This window comes from Oncorhynchus gorbuscha, linkage group LG03 (assembly GCF_021184085.1).
Source record: "Oncorhynchus gorbuscha isolate QuinsamMale2020 ecotype Even-year linkage group LG03, OgorEven_v1.0, whole genome shotgun sequence".
NCBI classification, from domain to species: domain Eukaryota; kingdom Metazoa; phylum Chordata; class Actinopteri; order Salmoniformes; family Salmonidae; genus Oncorhynchus; species Oncorhynchus gorbuscha.
The window spans coordinates 28,276,963-28,292,631 of NC_060175.1; the positions used below are offsets into that span (position 1 = coordinate 28,276,963).

General features: G+C 47.3%; 1 protein-coding gene across 4 annotated transcripts in view; it reads left to right on the forward strand.

The window, feature by feature from the left end:
- Positions 1-15,669, forward strand: part of LOC124019314 (citron Rho-interacting kinase-like) — a 53,618-nt gene that overhangs the window by 14,127 nt on the left and 23,822 nt on the right. For 2 of the 4 annotated variants that reach the window (XM_046334651.1, XM_046334654.1), the window contains exons 10-24: positions 51-146; positions 399-515; positions 1,728-1,837; positions 2,104-2,278; positions 2,722-2,919; positions 3,162-3,215; positions 3,354-3,551; positions 11,877-12,070; positions 12,582-12,717; positions 12,900-13,004; positions 13,233-13,373; positions 13,787-13,894; positions 14,270-14,468; positions 15,179-15,343; positions 15,460-15,483. In XM_046334651.1, coding sequence (XP_046190607.1) covers positions 51-146; positions 399-515; positions 1,728-1,837; positions 2,104-2,278; positions 2,722-2,919; positions 3,162-3,215; positions 3,354-3,551; positions 11,877-12,070; positions 12,582-12,717; positions 12,900-13,004; positions 13,233-13,373; positions 13,787-13,894; positions 14,270-14,468; positions 15,179-15,343; positions 15,460-15,483 — 2,020 coding nt within the window. The remainder of the gene's footprint in view (positions 1-50; positions 147-398; positions 516-1,727; positions 1,838-2,103; positions 2,279-2,721; positions 2,920-3,161; positions 3,216-3,353; positions 3,552-11,876; positions 12,071-12,581; positions 12,718-12,899; positions 13,005-13,232; positions 13,374-13,786; positions 13,895-14,269; positions 14,469-15,178; positions 15,344-15,459; positions 15,484-15,669) is intronic. The other 2 variants (XM_046334652.1, XM_046334662.1) reach the window with 1 other exon arrangement.

A 15,669-nucleotide genomic window follows, 5' to 3' on the forward strand; every position in this document is an offset into this window, starting at 1 on the left:
ATATTGTGTACATTGTGGATATTCATAGTTGTGTGTGTTTTCTGGTACAGGAGCTGGAGGAGAACCTGAGGGAGACCCAGTCCACAGCCCAGCGGATGGAGACTCACCTGGTGCAGAAGGAGAAGCTCTACGAGGACAAAATTAAGGTAGAATGGACTTTCAGTCATCCTTACAACCTGCATGATGAGCAGGCTGTCTTTCTATATTGAAAAGTGTGGATAAGTCAGCTACCTGGTCACCTGGCTTTGTTGATCTCCTTCAACCAGGGGCCATGTTCAATACGGTAGACCGTGGCAAAACAATGTTTGCAACTGAAAAACAGAAATCTGTGTTCTTATGGTCCGGTAGTACCGCCGCATTCACTGTTTCAGTTTTTCTCCCTGCTGAACACTACCCAGGTCCTTGAGGCCCAGATGAAGGTGGACATGGCAGACAAGGAGAGCTTGGAGTTCAAACGGGCCCACCACCAGGAAGAGGCCCGGGAGAAGTGCAAGCTCCTAAGTGAACAGAAAGCAGTAAGGACCATTTTCACAGAGATGTATATAAATAATACATTGTCAGAGAAAGAAGTAGAACTCAATCTCATCAATTCTGCTCCAACCTTATTTCTCCTGTTCAATTCAGTGATCAAACAGTGCTAAGAAACCAACATGAAACAAGGCGCTGCCGAAAAAGTTTTAACTAGCGAACTTTGCACTTTTTAACTGACTGCACTTTGAATCTAGTTATTTAAAAATGTTCTGCACAAAGCTGTGTTGATTGTCCATACATTAGGTGCAAAACTGTGTAGTGCAACAGTGCTTGCATTTTGGAGAGGAAAATTCTGTGCAAAGTGAACATTAATGAATTAATTCGCTTGTGTGTAAGTCGGTCAGTCGCGAGAACGTAGATAAAAGTGGAGATGATAACATTTAATGAAACGCATCATAAAGCTGCATGTTATAGAACAGGAACAAGCCAATTTAAGTGAGCAAGCTGAATAAAAGGGGCCATGTAGGCAGGAGCCTCAGAGATCTCTGCTACGGCTTGTGATTGTTTGAGGACAGATTCTCTGACATGTTTATGGGCCAACTTCTGTTTGTTTTCTTTGGCGCTACTCTCAATTTGTCAATGGGAATCTTGTGGAGGTTAAAGGCTGGGATAATTTAGAGTATTCTGTTACACCGGGTCACTCTGAAAAGTCCTGGATTAAGTCTGTAATCTCATTAATGTGATAGACTTGAGTTAGCTCCCGCTAATAGGATTTTGGACCAGGGCCAGATGACATTTGACATGGACAGAAAGGGACTCTGGCCTGCACCTAAATGTAGCTTTAGCCTATGTATTCTATTATTTTAGTGTTTCAATACGGCAGCTACAATCAGAGCCATATGTTTAATTTATATGGCTTTTATATTTAGTCCCAGTCTGAATATATGGGTCTGGCTACAATATTCTACCATTTCTTAAACAGTTTCAAATGTCAGTGTTTTGATGGAAGTGATGAACAGTGAACATATTTTTTTGTGTGTGATGAAAGCGTTTGGCTTCATAAATAGATAGGATCACTTTGTATACACGTCTCAATTATTGTGATACAGTGCTCCCTTGTGACATTTTTCACACCCGCCCCAGTTCTCAATTTATGTTCCCCTTAAATTGAAAGGTAGAAATGCATTAAATTTGTTTTTTATTCCACATATTATTTAAAATATTTACATCAAATTGTGATGCACTTCCTTTTCCAGACTATCAACGCTATGGACTCCAAGATGAAGAATCTGGAACAACGGATCGCCGAGCTCTCCGAGGCCAGCAAGCTAGCCGCTAACAGTAGCATCTACACACAGAAAAATTTGTGAGTATGGTGGCCTTCAACTGGGACTCCACACCCAACTAAACCCTCATGCCATCCCTTTAGAGAACCAATGTTGCATATAATGCCAAATAAGTTTACTATTATCCCCCAAACAATGCATTTTGGGTTGAAACCTCAATGGTATCTCTCTCCCTCTCTCTCTCTCTCTCTCTCTCTCTCTCTCTCTCTCTCTCTCTCTCTCTCTCTCTCTCTCTCTCTCTCTCTCTCTCTCTCTCTCTCTCTCTCTCTCTCTCTCTCTGTGGCAGGAAAGCCCAGGAGGAGATGATCTCAGAGCTGAGGCAGCAGAAGTTCTATCTGGAGTCCCAGGCGGGGAAGCTGGAGGCCCAGAACGCCAAGCTGGAGGAGCACCTTGAGAAGATGAACCAGCAGGAGCTGAGCAAGAGGAGCCGTCTGCTGGAGATGGAGACCAGGCTCAGAGAGGTCAGAGTTGAAATGAATTGAATAAACTTCATTGATCCCCAGGGGGGAAATTTGATAAATGGGAGAGGATCCAGAGGAAAGGAGAAGGGGCCACTTGTATGGTGCAACAATAAGACTTTATTGGCTGGTTTCCTAGACACTGATTAAGCCTAGTCCTGGACTAAAAACCATGAACATCTCCATTGAAAGTGATTTCTAGGCCAGGGACCAGACTTAATCAGTGTCTGAGAAACCAGCCCTAAAAGTGTTGACTTTGGCTGACATTTACACAAAGCTACTTGCATGCAACTTCAGTTGCTGTTTCAAGTGATACATCACCTCAAGCAACTTTTCTGTTCCAAAGAAACAATTAATACCTGATTAGACCCACACCCATGTATTATAAAAACCAAAGCAAAGCGATGACCCTTTAACCTCTGACTCTTTAACCTTTGGTGTTCTAGATGGGCCTGGAGCACGATGAGCAGAAGCTGGAGATCAAGCGTCAGGTGACGGAGCTGACATTGTCGTTGCAGGAGCGGGAGTCCCAGATCAGTGGGCTGCAAGCAGCACGCCATGCCCTGGAGAGCCAGCTGCAGCAGGCCAAGACAGAGCTGGAGGACACCACCGCCGAGGCCGAGGAGGAGATCACCGCCCTCAGGGTAGGAGAGGATATGAGAGGACGTTGGCAGGACAACCAGACAAGTCAACCTGCTCAGCCATACACGCACATACACAATCAACCTGCCTCATGTAAATCACACCAGAGGTCAAGAATAATCATACATAATAATATATGCCATTTAGCAGATGCTTTTATCCAAAGCAATTTAGTCATGTGTGAGTACATTTCAGTCGCGGGTGGCCCCAGGAATCGAACCCATAATCCTTTTTGTTTTTTCAGGCTCACAGAGATGAAATCCAACGCAAGTTTGATGCCCTGAGAGACAGTTGCTCAGTAAGTGGAATTCCAACAAATTCTAAACGCAGGAAATGGTGGTATAGCATGTTGACTTTTTTGTGCGTTCAAGCAAAGCAATGAAACACTACTACTTATTGAATTCTGTTCAGTTGTGTGTGTTCCCCCCCCCATCAGGTGATAACAGACCTAGAGGAGCAGCTGACCCAGCTGAGCCAGGAGAACGCCGAGCTGAACCGACAGAACTTTTACCTATCCAAGCAGCTGGATGAGGCCACGGACGAGACGGACGACCGCCTGCAGCTGGGGCAGGACGTGGACTGCCTCCGCCGCGAGGTGGCCGACCGAGAGATGCACCTCAACAACCAGAAACAGGTGACAGACATTTGCTCATCATATGCTCTCTCTAACTTCCTGAATGTTTGTTGAATGTTTGTGATACTACGTTCAATGACTGAAGAACAGATGTACCTGGGGCTGGGAGATATGGCCAAAATATCATATCATGGTATTTTTCACATTTTTTACAGTATTTTATGTTTTATATTAACAAAAGTTCTAAATTTACTTTATGAGTAGTGCGTGACCCTAGGGTGGCAACACATATTCTAAGTGATTTCAATGGGTCTTTCTCCATTCTGACTGTTTTATACTGTTCACTTCAACTTCAACCTGAAATAATTTCCTGCATTTCCATAAATTTCTGCATTTCCTGCAGTCATATGAGATCATTTCCACACTGCCACGATATGGGCAAAAATACTAGGCCTTATTTTTAACCAAATGTTGCAATTGCGATTTAGATCAAAACACTTGGGTGAACTTTTGGAATCATGGAAATATAATGTTTATTATAATTATATAGTTAGAATATAAATAATAGTGGGCACTTTGAATACAGTGTTGCTTGACATATGAATGAATGAAAATGCCATGGACGAGTTATTGTGATAGGGTAGGAACCAAAGTGATGTTCCGTATTAGCTAGCTACGTTTGCTCACGAACTAATATTGTAAGTATGGAACGCTTGTGGATTTATAATAAGATCAAATTGGAAACAACATTGTTGCATGTTTTTGACCATGCAGACTGATTGAAAGTGTCTCGTTGTCAAGAAACAACAAACGCGCTCCTTGAGTGACAGGGGGTGGGACTCGGTCTCGAGAGAGAGTTTTAAATAATCTTTATTGGGTCTGGGAGTCCACAACACATAAATACTCATACAAACCATAGTTACACATCAATTAAAAACACAACTCCAATTCCTCCTCCACAGTAACTAAACACAAGAGCCTCTGAATACACCATATACTCATAAACAGATCAATATTGTTGACAAGTTTTTAATAGGCAAACTCAACGCTCAGTCTCTCTGCCAACATTCCCTCCAGCATTCCCACCACATCCACAGACCCCTGTCCTCGAATACTGTTCTTTTGGGTCTTCCACATCGCTAATTTTGCTGCCCCTAACACAAAATTAAGCAACACAACTACACCCTTTTGACTGAACCTGTACTTTGGCCCGAATATGTACAGTTGGGAAGAGAAAACCTCTCCCAACACTGAGAACCAATTAGTAATCAGGTCAATCATCCCCACCAACCTGGGACACTGTAAAAACAGATGTGCCAGAGTTTCAGACTCAGCACAGAATGGACACCCTTCCCCAACAGTAGGATCCAGGTGTACCAGATGCATGTTGGTGGCTATGGCTCCATGTATTATTCTCCATTGGAGGTCAGCTGTCCTCTTATCAATAGGCAGTTTGTATAATGATCGCCAACATCCTTTTGGGGAGGCACCTGGACCAAGCACACCCGCCCACCTCATCGATTTTACCCCTTCCAGGGAAGAGGCATGGGACACTTTTACACATATTCTGTACATGGCCTTCTTTCCCACCTCCTTGAACTCCCCCGGCTCCGGGGTATGGAAGGCAAGCAGCGTCCCCACGTCCTCCTCGAATGCCCCCACCACAGCACTAACAATCAATGCAGGGAACATACATAATCCATATCCATCCATTCCACCGATCAGATTTGGAAGTGTCAGTCACAAACTGCAGATGAAGTACTGGCAAGGAGTCACAGACCTCAGCGACGACCTTCCTCAGTAGGCGAGATGATCAGATCCCTGCTCTTTCTCCCAGTTTCTCCAACGATCTGCTCCTGCTCCGCATCAGATGACCCAGCTTGGTACACCCCACGATTACATTTACATTTACATTTAAGTCATTTAGCAGATGCTCTTATCCAGAGCGATTTACAGATTAACAGGCATGAACGCAGGCTGGCTGAACCCAGAGCACGGGACTGGATGGCAGTGTTATAAAAAATAGGCTCTTCCAAAAGCCACATCCCTGGCGTGCAGGCCTTACGGTATTTGACAAGAACCCTCTAAGCCTGCATAACAGACTGATAAAATGGAGTCAGGCCAGGCAACTCACCCCCCTCCAGCTTTAAGGGGAAAATGTGCTTGTCTAAGCCCAAACAGCCCGCTCTCCTCATCAGTGTGTAGGCTGTGTCGACCCAGCTAGAACCGTCACTGTACAACAGTCTCTGGGCTGCATGTAGCCGGAAAGCCATGATCCTAGAGGAAATGTTCTTCAATCCTTGCCCACCCTCGTGCAGTGGCAGGTACAGGGCTGCAGCTTTAATCCAGTGTTGTCCAGACCAGAAGAAATTGACAAGGGTCCTCTGAAGCTCTTGTATCAGACCCTTTGGTGGCTGCAAAACCATTAGTCTGTGCCACAGGGTAGAGGCAGCAAGATTATTAGCTACCAGGACCCTTCCCCTATAAGACAGCTGGGGCAGCAACCAGACATCAGAGCCTAGAAAAAAAAGTCTTCATCCCATCTCTGCCCCACTGAAGCCCCCCTGGTAACTGTGGAACGGACCCCATCTGAAGCTGACCTGCCCACAGCGCTTCACTCTTTCCCCAATTGACTCTGGCTGAGGAGGCCCCCTCATACACCTTTAAAGCGTTTGAGAGAACCTTAACATCTTCACCCCCTGTAATAAAAACTGTCACGTCATCTGCATAGGCAGACAGTGCTATAGTCGGACCCTTCATTACACCTGGCACAGAGAAACCAGTAAGCTTCGTTCTTAAAAAACAAAGCATTAGTTCAATCGCCAGACTATATAACTGCCCTGAAATTGGGCATCTCTGCCTGATGCCCCTTAAGGACAGGGATGGGGCAACTCAAACCACCCCCCACTTTCACCATACACGAGGCCCCAGCATACAGTAAATTCATCCAAGACAAAATGACATCCCCAAACCCAAAGGCTTTCATCGTTTTAAACAAGTACTGGTGGTCCACACAATCAAAAGCCTTCTCCTGATCCAAAGAAAGTAAACCCACATTTACATCAGACAGTTTACAAATGTCTAAAACATCTCTTATCAGAAACAAGTTATCAACAATAGAGTGATCAGGTACACAGTAGGACTGGTTCTTGTGGACCAACAATCCCAGATACTCTTTCAACCTGTTTGAAAGACATTTAGAAACAATTTTGTATTCTGCGCACAGCAAAGCAACAGTTCTCCTATTTTTTATGAGAGATAAATCCCCCTTTTTTGGCAACAGTGAAAGCACCGCACGTTGACAGGATACAGGAAGAGAACCCTCATGAAAGGATTCACACACCACTTCATAAAAATCCTCCCCAATAGAACCCCAAAAGTGCTTATAAAACTCATATGGTAAACCATCGATGCCAGGGGCTCGGCCTGTTGAAAGCTGCATAACTGCTTTGGACAGCTCTTGCAGTGTAATGTCAATGAGTTCAATGCGACTCTCAGCTCAGGTCCCAATTGAGGAAGACCATGTAACAATTGTTCAGGACACAGAGATTCACAATCCTCGCATTTCACTGTCATCCGACGAAGGCAGACCATCTGTTTACGTTGCAATGTCGACTGTCCTAGGATTCTTTTTTAAGCTCTAGGAGCATCCATATCCTTGAGGGAAGCGAAACGAGACCTAATCAAGGCACCCTTCACTCTTTCTTGCAGAAACAACCTCAGTTTATGTCTCTTGTCCTGTAAGTCCATGACTAGTCCAGGGTCGTTCTTGTCGGGACCCGGTTACAAACCCGGGTCTCCGGAGTGAGAAACAGTCACTTAACCAACTGAGCCACGAATAGTCGGCAGAACCCAGAAGATGAGGCAGACACAGCAGTACTTGAGACGGTGTATTTAATGAAGTAAAAAGTGAAGTTCTTCAGGAAAACATGTAACTCCACAACCTCACAAGGAATTCCACAAGAACAAAGGTAATCCTCCAAGACAAAAAGGTAAATCCACAAGGTGGAAGGTATAGCACAAAAAGCCTCAAAAGATACTCAAAAAACAAACAAACAAGAACAAAAAACAGAGAGTCCACCGGGATCAACAAGAGTTCACAGAGTACTAGGGCTGGGTGCTAACTGGGTGCTAACATACAAACACAGAGCAAAGAACAGAGGAAAACAAAGGGTTTAAATACAATCAGGGGAAATGAGGCACAGGTGCAAAGAATAATGGGGATCAAGGGAAAACAAAAGGTCAAAAGGCACAATGGGGGCATCTAGTGACCAAATACCGGAACAACCCTGGCCAAATCCTGACAGAATCCCCCCCCTAGGAACGGCTCCTGACGTTCCTACCAGCTCTCTCAGGGTGAAGGGCCCTGAACTGACGAATGAGGTCAGGGTCCAGTATGTCTTTGGCAGGAACCCAGGAGCGCTCCTCGGGACCGTAGCCTTCCCAGTCTACCAGATACTGCCAGGACCGCTGCACCCGGCGGGAATCCAGTATCTGATGGACGGTATAAGCCGGCTGGCCTCCAATGACACGAGGCGGAGGGGGAGGTCTGTCTGCCGGGACAAGGGGAGAAAAAACAACAGGTTTTAATAAGGAAATGTGAAACGTGGGATTAATCTTAAGGGATCTGGGTAAGTGTAGGCGATAAGAAACTGGGTTAACTCTCCTGGCAACCTTAAAGGGACCGATGTATTTTTGGGACAGCTTGCGAGACTCCACCCGTAGTGGTAAGTCTTTTGTGGAGAGCCAGACTCTCTGGCCGGGGCGCAGGGTAGGCCCGGGACGGCGACGTCTGTTGGCTTGTTGTTGGTACCTCTGTGAGGAACGCATAAGATTAAGACGGGTCTTCCTCCACATAAGCCGACAGCGTCTGACGAACTTCAAGGCTGAAGGCACTCTGACTTCTGCCTCCTGGTCCGGTAACAATGGAGGGGCATAGCCAAACTGACACTCGTGCGGGGACATACCAGTGGAGGAGGAGCGCAAGGTGTTGTGCGCGTATTCGGCCCAAACAATGAATGACGACCATGTGGACGGGTTGTTACGAGTCATACATCGGAGGGTGGTTTCCAGCTCTTGATTCATCCTCTCTGTTTGGCCGTTGGACTCCGGATGGTACCCTGAAGATAGACTGGCAGAAGCCCCCATGAGTTGGCAGAAGGCCTTCCAAAACCTAGAGGCGAACTGGGGACCTCTGTCAGAAACCATATCTTGAGGAATGCCGAAGACTCGGAACACATGATTAATTACCAACTCAGCCGTTTCCTTGGCAGAAGGTAACTTAGTCAGAGGGACGAACCTGGCCGCCTTTGAAAACCTGTCGATTATGACTAGGATAGTAGTATTGCCATGGGATGGAGGAAGGCCAGTATTAAAGTCCAACGAGATATGGGACCAGGGTCTGTGGGGAACAGGTAAAGGGTGAAGGAGTCCTTGCGGGCAGAGGTGAGAAGATTTGCCCTGGCAGCACACGGGGCAGGCATTGACGAAAGTGGCAACGTCTTCTCTTATGGTAGGCCACCAGAACATACGCTGGATGAACTCCAAGGTGCGACCTACGCACGGGTGACAGGTGAGGCGAGAGGAGTGCCCCCACAGAAGGACTTGAGTCCTCACTGCCTTGGGGACAAACAACCGATTGGCAGGACCTCCTTTCGGGTCCGGTTCAATAGCTTGAGCTCGTCTCACGTTATCCTCAACTTGCCACGAGATCGGAGCCACGATCTTAGCAGCAGGAAGGACAGGCATGTCCGTGTCATCTCGAATGGCAGGAGCGTAGACTCGGGACAGGGCATCCGGTTTGAGATTCTTCGACCTGGGCCGATAGGTGAGGATAAACTGGAATCGATTGAAGAAAAGAGACCATCTAGCTTGTCTAGAGTTCAACCGCTTCGCTTGCTGGATATACTCCAGATTTTTGTGGTCCGTAAGCACTTGAAACGGGTGAGAAGCCCCCTCGAGCCAGTGTCTCCATTCCTTCAATGCCATCTTAACCGCTAGGAGTTCACTATCCCCCACATCGTAGTTCCTCTCAGCAGGGGTAAGCCGGTGTGAGAAGAAAGCGCACGGATGAAGCTTCTTGTCTTCACCCCTCTGAGACAGGACAGCTCCAACACCAACCTCTGAGGCGTCTACCTCCACCACAAACGGTTCATCCGTAGTCGGTAGTATCAGGATGGGAGCAGAGAGGACGCGCTGCTTGAGTCCTTGGAAGGCCGTCTCAGCTTCTCCTTAACGGATTTGGGGGTGGGCCAATCCGCTACCGCCCCTACCTTCCTGGGGTCCATTTCGACTCGACCGGGTTCCACTACAAATCCCAGGAATTATACTCGGGATGAATGGAATTCACATTTTTCCGGCTTAACGTACAGATGGCTGTCTAGGAGGCGTTTGAGTACTTGTCTGACATGCTTTGTGTGTTCTTGAAGAGAGCTCGAAAAGATGAGGATGTCATCTAAGTAAACGAACACAAATATGTTAAGCATATCCCTAAGCACATCGTTTATGAGCGCTTGGAACACCGCTGGGGCGTTGGTCAGGCCGAAGGGCATCACCAAGTATTCATAGTGACCAGTAGGCGTGTTGAAAGCGGTCTTCCACTCGTCACCAGGTCTGATCCGCACAAGATGGTATGTGTTCCGCAGGTCAAGCTTAGTGAAAACAACTGCTTCCTGGAGCAGCTCGAAGGCTGTGGCCATAAGGGGTAGCAGGTAACGGTTACGGACGGTTATGGCATTGAGTCCCTGGTAGTCGATGCAAGGACGTAATCCACCGTCTTTCTTGGCCACAAAAAAAAACCCTGCTCCCACTGGGGAGGTGGATGGACGCATGAGGCCTGCTTCCAGAGCGTCCTTGATGTAGGTATCCATAGCAGCTCGTTCGGGTGGAGATAGGGAAAAGATCCGACCCCTGGGGGGGGCAAGTGCCCGGAAACAGTTCGATGGGGCAATCATAAGGTCTATGGGGTGGTAGCATGGTGGCCCTCTGTTTGCTAAATACCAGTTTGAGGTCATGATAACACTCGGGAACTCGGGTCAGGTCGATGGATTCTAAAGACTCGGGAGTAGAACTCTGGGAATTCGGGAAAATACAAGTAGCTTGGCACGTAGGACCCCACTGCTTGATAGTGCCCACAGACCAGTCGATGTGAGGGTTATGGCTGTGAAGCCAGGGGTATCCAAGGACGAGAGGGAACTCAGAACAGGAGATCAAATGAAAGTTCATCAATTCCTGGTGTTGTGAAACTGAAAGTCGCAAGGAGGTAGTGACATGAGTGACAAGTCCAGATCCCAAAGGGCTTCCATCCAATGTAGTAACCCGCATGGGGTCACTTAGAGGTTCAGAGGGAACGCCATTCTCCTTCGCCCAGACACCATCCATGAAGTTACCTGCGGCTCCAGAGTCTACCAAGGCTTGAAGGTGAAGCTTGTGGTTGTCCTAGGAAAGGGTGACTGCAATGAGTAGACGGGAGTTGGACGGATGGGAGGAGGTTATGTTTCCTGTTACAGTTCCCTCCGGTCTGTACGGGACAGAGCGTTTCCCTGGAGCCCGGGACACGTGGAACGGAAATGGCCCGGTTCGCCGCAATATAGACAGCGTCGCTCCCTCATCCGGCGGTCTCTCTCAGCCTGGGAGATGCGTCCAATCTGCATGGGTTCCGGTGGAGCCAGCGAGGATAAAGGTGGGGACTCGGAGCTGGGACTGATAGGGGCTAGAGGTCTACGGTTGAGTTCTCTCTCTCTCAGACGCTGGTCAATGCGTGAGGCCAACTTGATCAGGGACTCGAGATTGTCCGGTGGTTCCCGAGTGGCCAGTTCATCTTGGATAGTGTTGGAAAGGACTTTCAGAAAGCACACCGTGAGCGCCTCGTTGTTCCAGCCACTCGCTGCTGCCACCGTGCGGAACTGGATGGCATAGTCTGTCACGCTGCGCCGACCTTGGTGGAGAGTCAGGAGCTGTTTGGCTGAGTCAGGACCACTGCTTGGGCCTTGAAACACTCGTTTGAATTCCTCAGCAAAGGCAGAGTAGCTGGCACAGCAGGAACTATGGGCATCCCACACGGCAGTAGCCCAGGCCAGGGCTTTTTCCGACAGCAGGGTGATGATATATGCGATCTTAGACCGGTCGGTGGGGAACGACGAGGGTTGCAGCTCGAAGGAGAGAGAACATTGGGTGAGAAACCCTTTACAAGCACTTGGATCACCTGAGAACCGTTGGGGAGGTGGAAGACGAGGTTCAGCCAGAGGGTTAACTGCCATAGGAAGCGACAAGTAAATCAGGTCGTTATTGCGAAAGAGATTGTGTTCTCAATGATTTACCTGGTTACATAAAGGCATACCTAGTTACATAAAAACAAAATAAAACAAGTGACTTGTGTGCCTGTAGAACATTGAGACTCTGAAGACGACATGCAGCATGCTGGAGGAACAGGTTGTGGAGCTGGAGAGTCTGAATGATGAGCTGCTGGAGAAGGAGAGACAGTGGGAGGCCTGGAGGGGAGCCCTGGAGGATGAGAAGAATCAGGCCGAGAGGAGGACCCGAGACATGCAGCGCCTGATGGACAACGAGAAGCAGAACAGGCAGATACACACTCGCACGCCGGGTATCATACACATGTAACATGAGCAGGCATTATACGCACAAGCGTTAATATGTACACAAATTCACATGTGTCATACACACCCATACCATCATACATACAGACACCGATACATAGTACATACACACCCATACCATCATACATACAGACACCCATACATAGTACATACACACCCATACCATCATACATACAGACACCCATACATAGTACATACACACCCATACCATCATACATACAGACACCCATACATAGTACATACACACCCATACCATCATACATACAGACACCCATACATAGTACATACACACCCATACCATCATACATACAGACACCCATACATAGTACATACACACGTGCTCATGTCATATTGACATTCGCAAAGGCCAGCATACAAAACACACACTGCCATCTCACAGACTAATCATACAAACATAGCTTCCTACCAACACACAGCTGTGCACACACGGTGAATTTTATGTTTGTGTGCTCAGGCTGCGTGCAGACCAGCGCAGTACCGAGTCTCGCCAGGCAGTGGAGCTAGCAGTCAGGGAGCACAAGGCAGAGATCGTGTCTCTGCAGCAAGCTCTGAAAGAACAGAGACTGAAGGCTGAGAGTCTCTCTGATACGGTGAGTCTTGTGTAGAGCGTGACACTAGCATTGCCAGGTTTGTTGGTTTGATTCCTGTTGGGGTCAATTATACAAAAATAAATATGCAATGTAAGGCACTTGGATAAAAATGTCTGCTAAATGGCATGTTTTATTATTATGATTATTTTACACACATTTTGAATCTGAATGTTTATTGTCAGCTGAATGACCTGGAGAAGAAGCACGCCATGCTGGAGATGAACGCCCGCACCCTGCAGCAGAAACTGGAGACAGAGAGGGAGCTGAAGCAGAGGCTAATGGATGAGGTAGAAAGTACCCCACAATGCTCATCTAGGATAAGTTTAGCCTTTTAAATCATAATGAATAAGGTGACATGGACATAGGGGGGCTGATGATCCTAGATCACCTGTACTCTGAAACCTTTTGTGAAGACGAGCACCATTGAGATAGGACTGTAAAATAAAGAGTTAACAAAATAGCTTTTAGCTTGTCTTGGAATGATGTGTGTTTGTGTGGTGATCTGCCCACCACAGCAAGGCAAGCTGCAGCAGCAGATGGACCTACAGAAGAGCCACATATTCCGTCTGACCCAGGGCCTGCAGGATGCTCTGGACCAGACTGACCTGCTGAAGACTGAGAGGACTGACCTGGAGTACCAGCTGGAGAACATTCAGGTGACATTACGCTCACTCCCACTTAGACTGTTATTACACTGCGAAGCTGAGCTGTACTGGCCTGGTCTGGGAGGTATGCATTACGCACCGAACGTACTGAAACAGGGAAGGACTACGTGGTCTTGTCCAATAAGAAACGCTCATTTTCGTTTTCTGTGGCAAAACACTTTGAAAAGTTTTCTGTTGTGTTCCCAAATTTGCCAGGTCGCAATTGTAAATGAGAACTTGTTCTCAACTTGCCTACCTGGTTAAATAAAGGTGAAATCAATAAAAATGAATATGACCCAGATTACGCACACATCCGCCATAGTTGCTGGAATGCAGCTGCTACAGCTTGTTCAGTTTGAGATGTTAGCTGGTACTCTTATATTGAGGCTGATTCTGAGATGTTGCTCCTCTCCCACCACACACAGGCTGTCTATTCTCATGAGAAAGTCAAGATGGAGGGCACCATTTCTCAGCAGACCAAACTGATTGACTTTCTACAGGCCAAAATGGACCTGCCCACCAAGAAAAAGAAGGTGAAAGAACTTAGTGCTGGAAATGTGGTAAATAGCAGTCTGTATAGAAGCTTCGAGAGGTCACTCACTACACACAGATTTTTCATTTATCGTAGTCCTGTGTAGCTCAATTGGTAGAGCATTTGCCTTGCAATGCCAGGGTTGTGTGTTTGATTCCCATTGGGGACCAGTAGGAACAAATCTGAAAATGTATGCACTCACTACTGTAGGTCACTCTGGATAAGAGCAACTGCTAAATGACTCAAATGTAAAAAATAAAAAGTAAGTTATGTCAATGAGAATGAAAACAGAGACAATACATTGTAATGTTACTGTGTGTGAGAGTGATGCTAACTCTTTCTGAAGCTCCGTCTAACCCTCTCTTTCTCCTGCCAGGGTATCTTTGGGCGTCGTCGTGAGGAGCTGGGGCCCAATGGGAATGGAGCTGGGGGATCTGGGGCCCAGGCTCAGCCGGCGCTGCCCATGCAGTACAGTGACATGAAGGTGGCCCTGGAGAAGGAGAGGACACGCTGCTCAGACCTGGAGGAGGCTCTGCAGAAGATGAGGATAGAGCTGAGATCACTAAGAGAAGAGGGTAAGAGTGGTGTCGCCAACAACCTATTGCAGGATCTAGACCCATATTCATAAAGCCTCTCAGAGCAGGAGTGCTAATCTAGGATCAGATTCCCCCCTGTCCATGGTATATTATTCATCATGATCTAAAAGGCAAAACTGATCCTAGATTAGCACTCTTACTGTGAGTTGTTTGTGAATATATGCCGTGATGGTTGTCATAGTGTTTGGTTCAAATCCTGGACTGTATCGTGTCCTTTCGTTGAACTTCTCACTGATCTAACATAATATTGGGAGAGCAGTCCAGTGGAAAGATGTCTTAATTCAGGGAAGTGAGAATACGTTTTTTAAGTATTTGAACACGGTCATTGTATATTGATGATGGGGACATGAGGCAACATTTCTGGTGTGTCGAAGTGTACCAGATATGTACCCAAACGCTAACGTTTCCCCTGCCTTTCTCCCTGGGGGTGGCAGGTAGCCTGGCGGGTAGGAGTGTTGGACCCGTAACCGAAAGGTTGCTGGATCGAATCCCCGGACTGACATGGTGAACATTTGCCGTTCTGCCCCTGAACAAGGCAGTTAACCCAATGTTCCCCGTGCGCCATGGATGTCGATTAAGACAGCCCTCCTGACCTCTCTGATTCAGAGGGGTTGGGTTAAATGCAGAAGACCCATTTCCTTTGAACACATTGTTGTACAACTGATTAGGTATTACCCTTTCCCCCCCAGCGGCCCATTTCAAAGCCTCAGAGCATGCTCCGGCAACGCCTGCCTCTGCCCGCCAGCAGATACTCATGTCAGCCACCGTCAAGTCCCCTGAGCTCCAGCCCAACCCCAGCATTCTACTGGCACCATCCAGCTCTGCCCGCTGCAAGGAGAGCTCCACGCCCGAGGGTAAGACCTACAGCCCCTGCTCTCTCTCTCTCTCTAATTTTCTTGCTCTTGCTATCTTTTGCTGTCACCTAGCCACTTTTAGAACTCTTTTTTTCTCCCTCTTATTCTGTTCACAGAGAAGCGAAGAGTAACTTTTGAAAGTAAGTGTATTCCCCGTTTGAAAATGTTATTTGAAGAGGTCACCATCTTCCACCTCATTGTGCTTGTGTTCATCTCCTCGCTGCAACTGGTTCTTGGGGCACATTTACAACGCTAGCCTGCATCTGAGGTGCATGTGATGCAGGGTTTCCATTAGCCGGTAAATGCTGTCGTTTAGCCCCAATTTT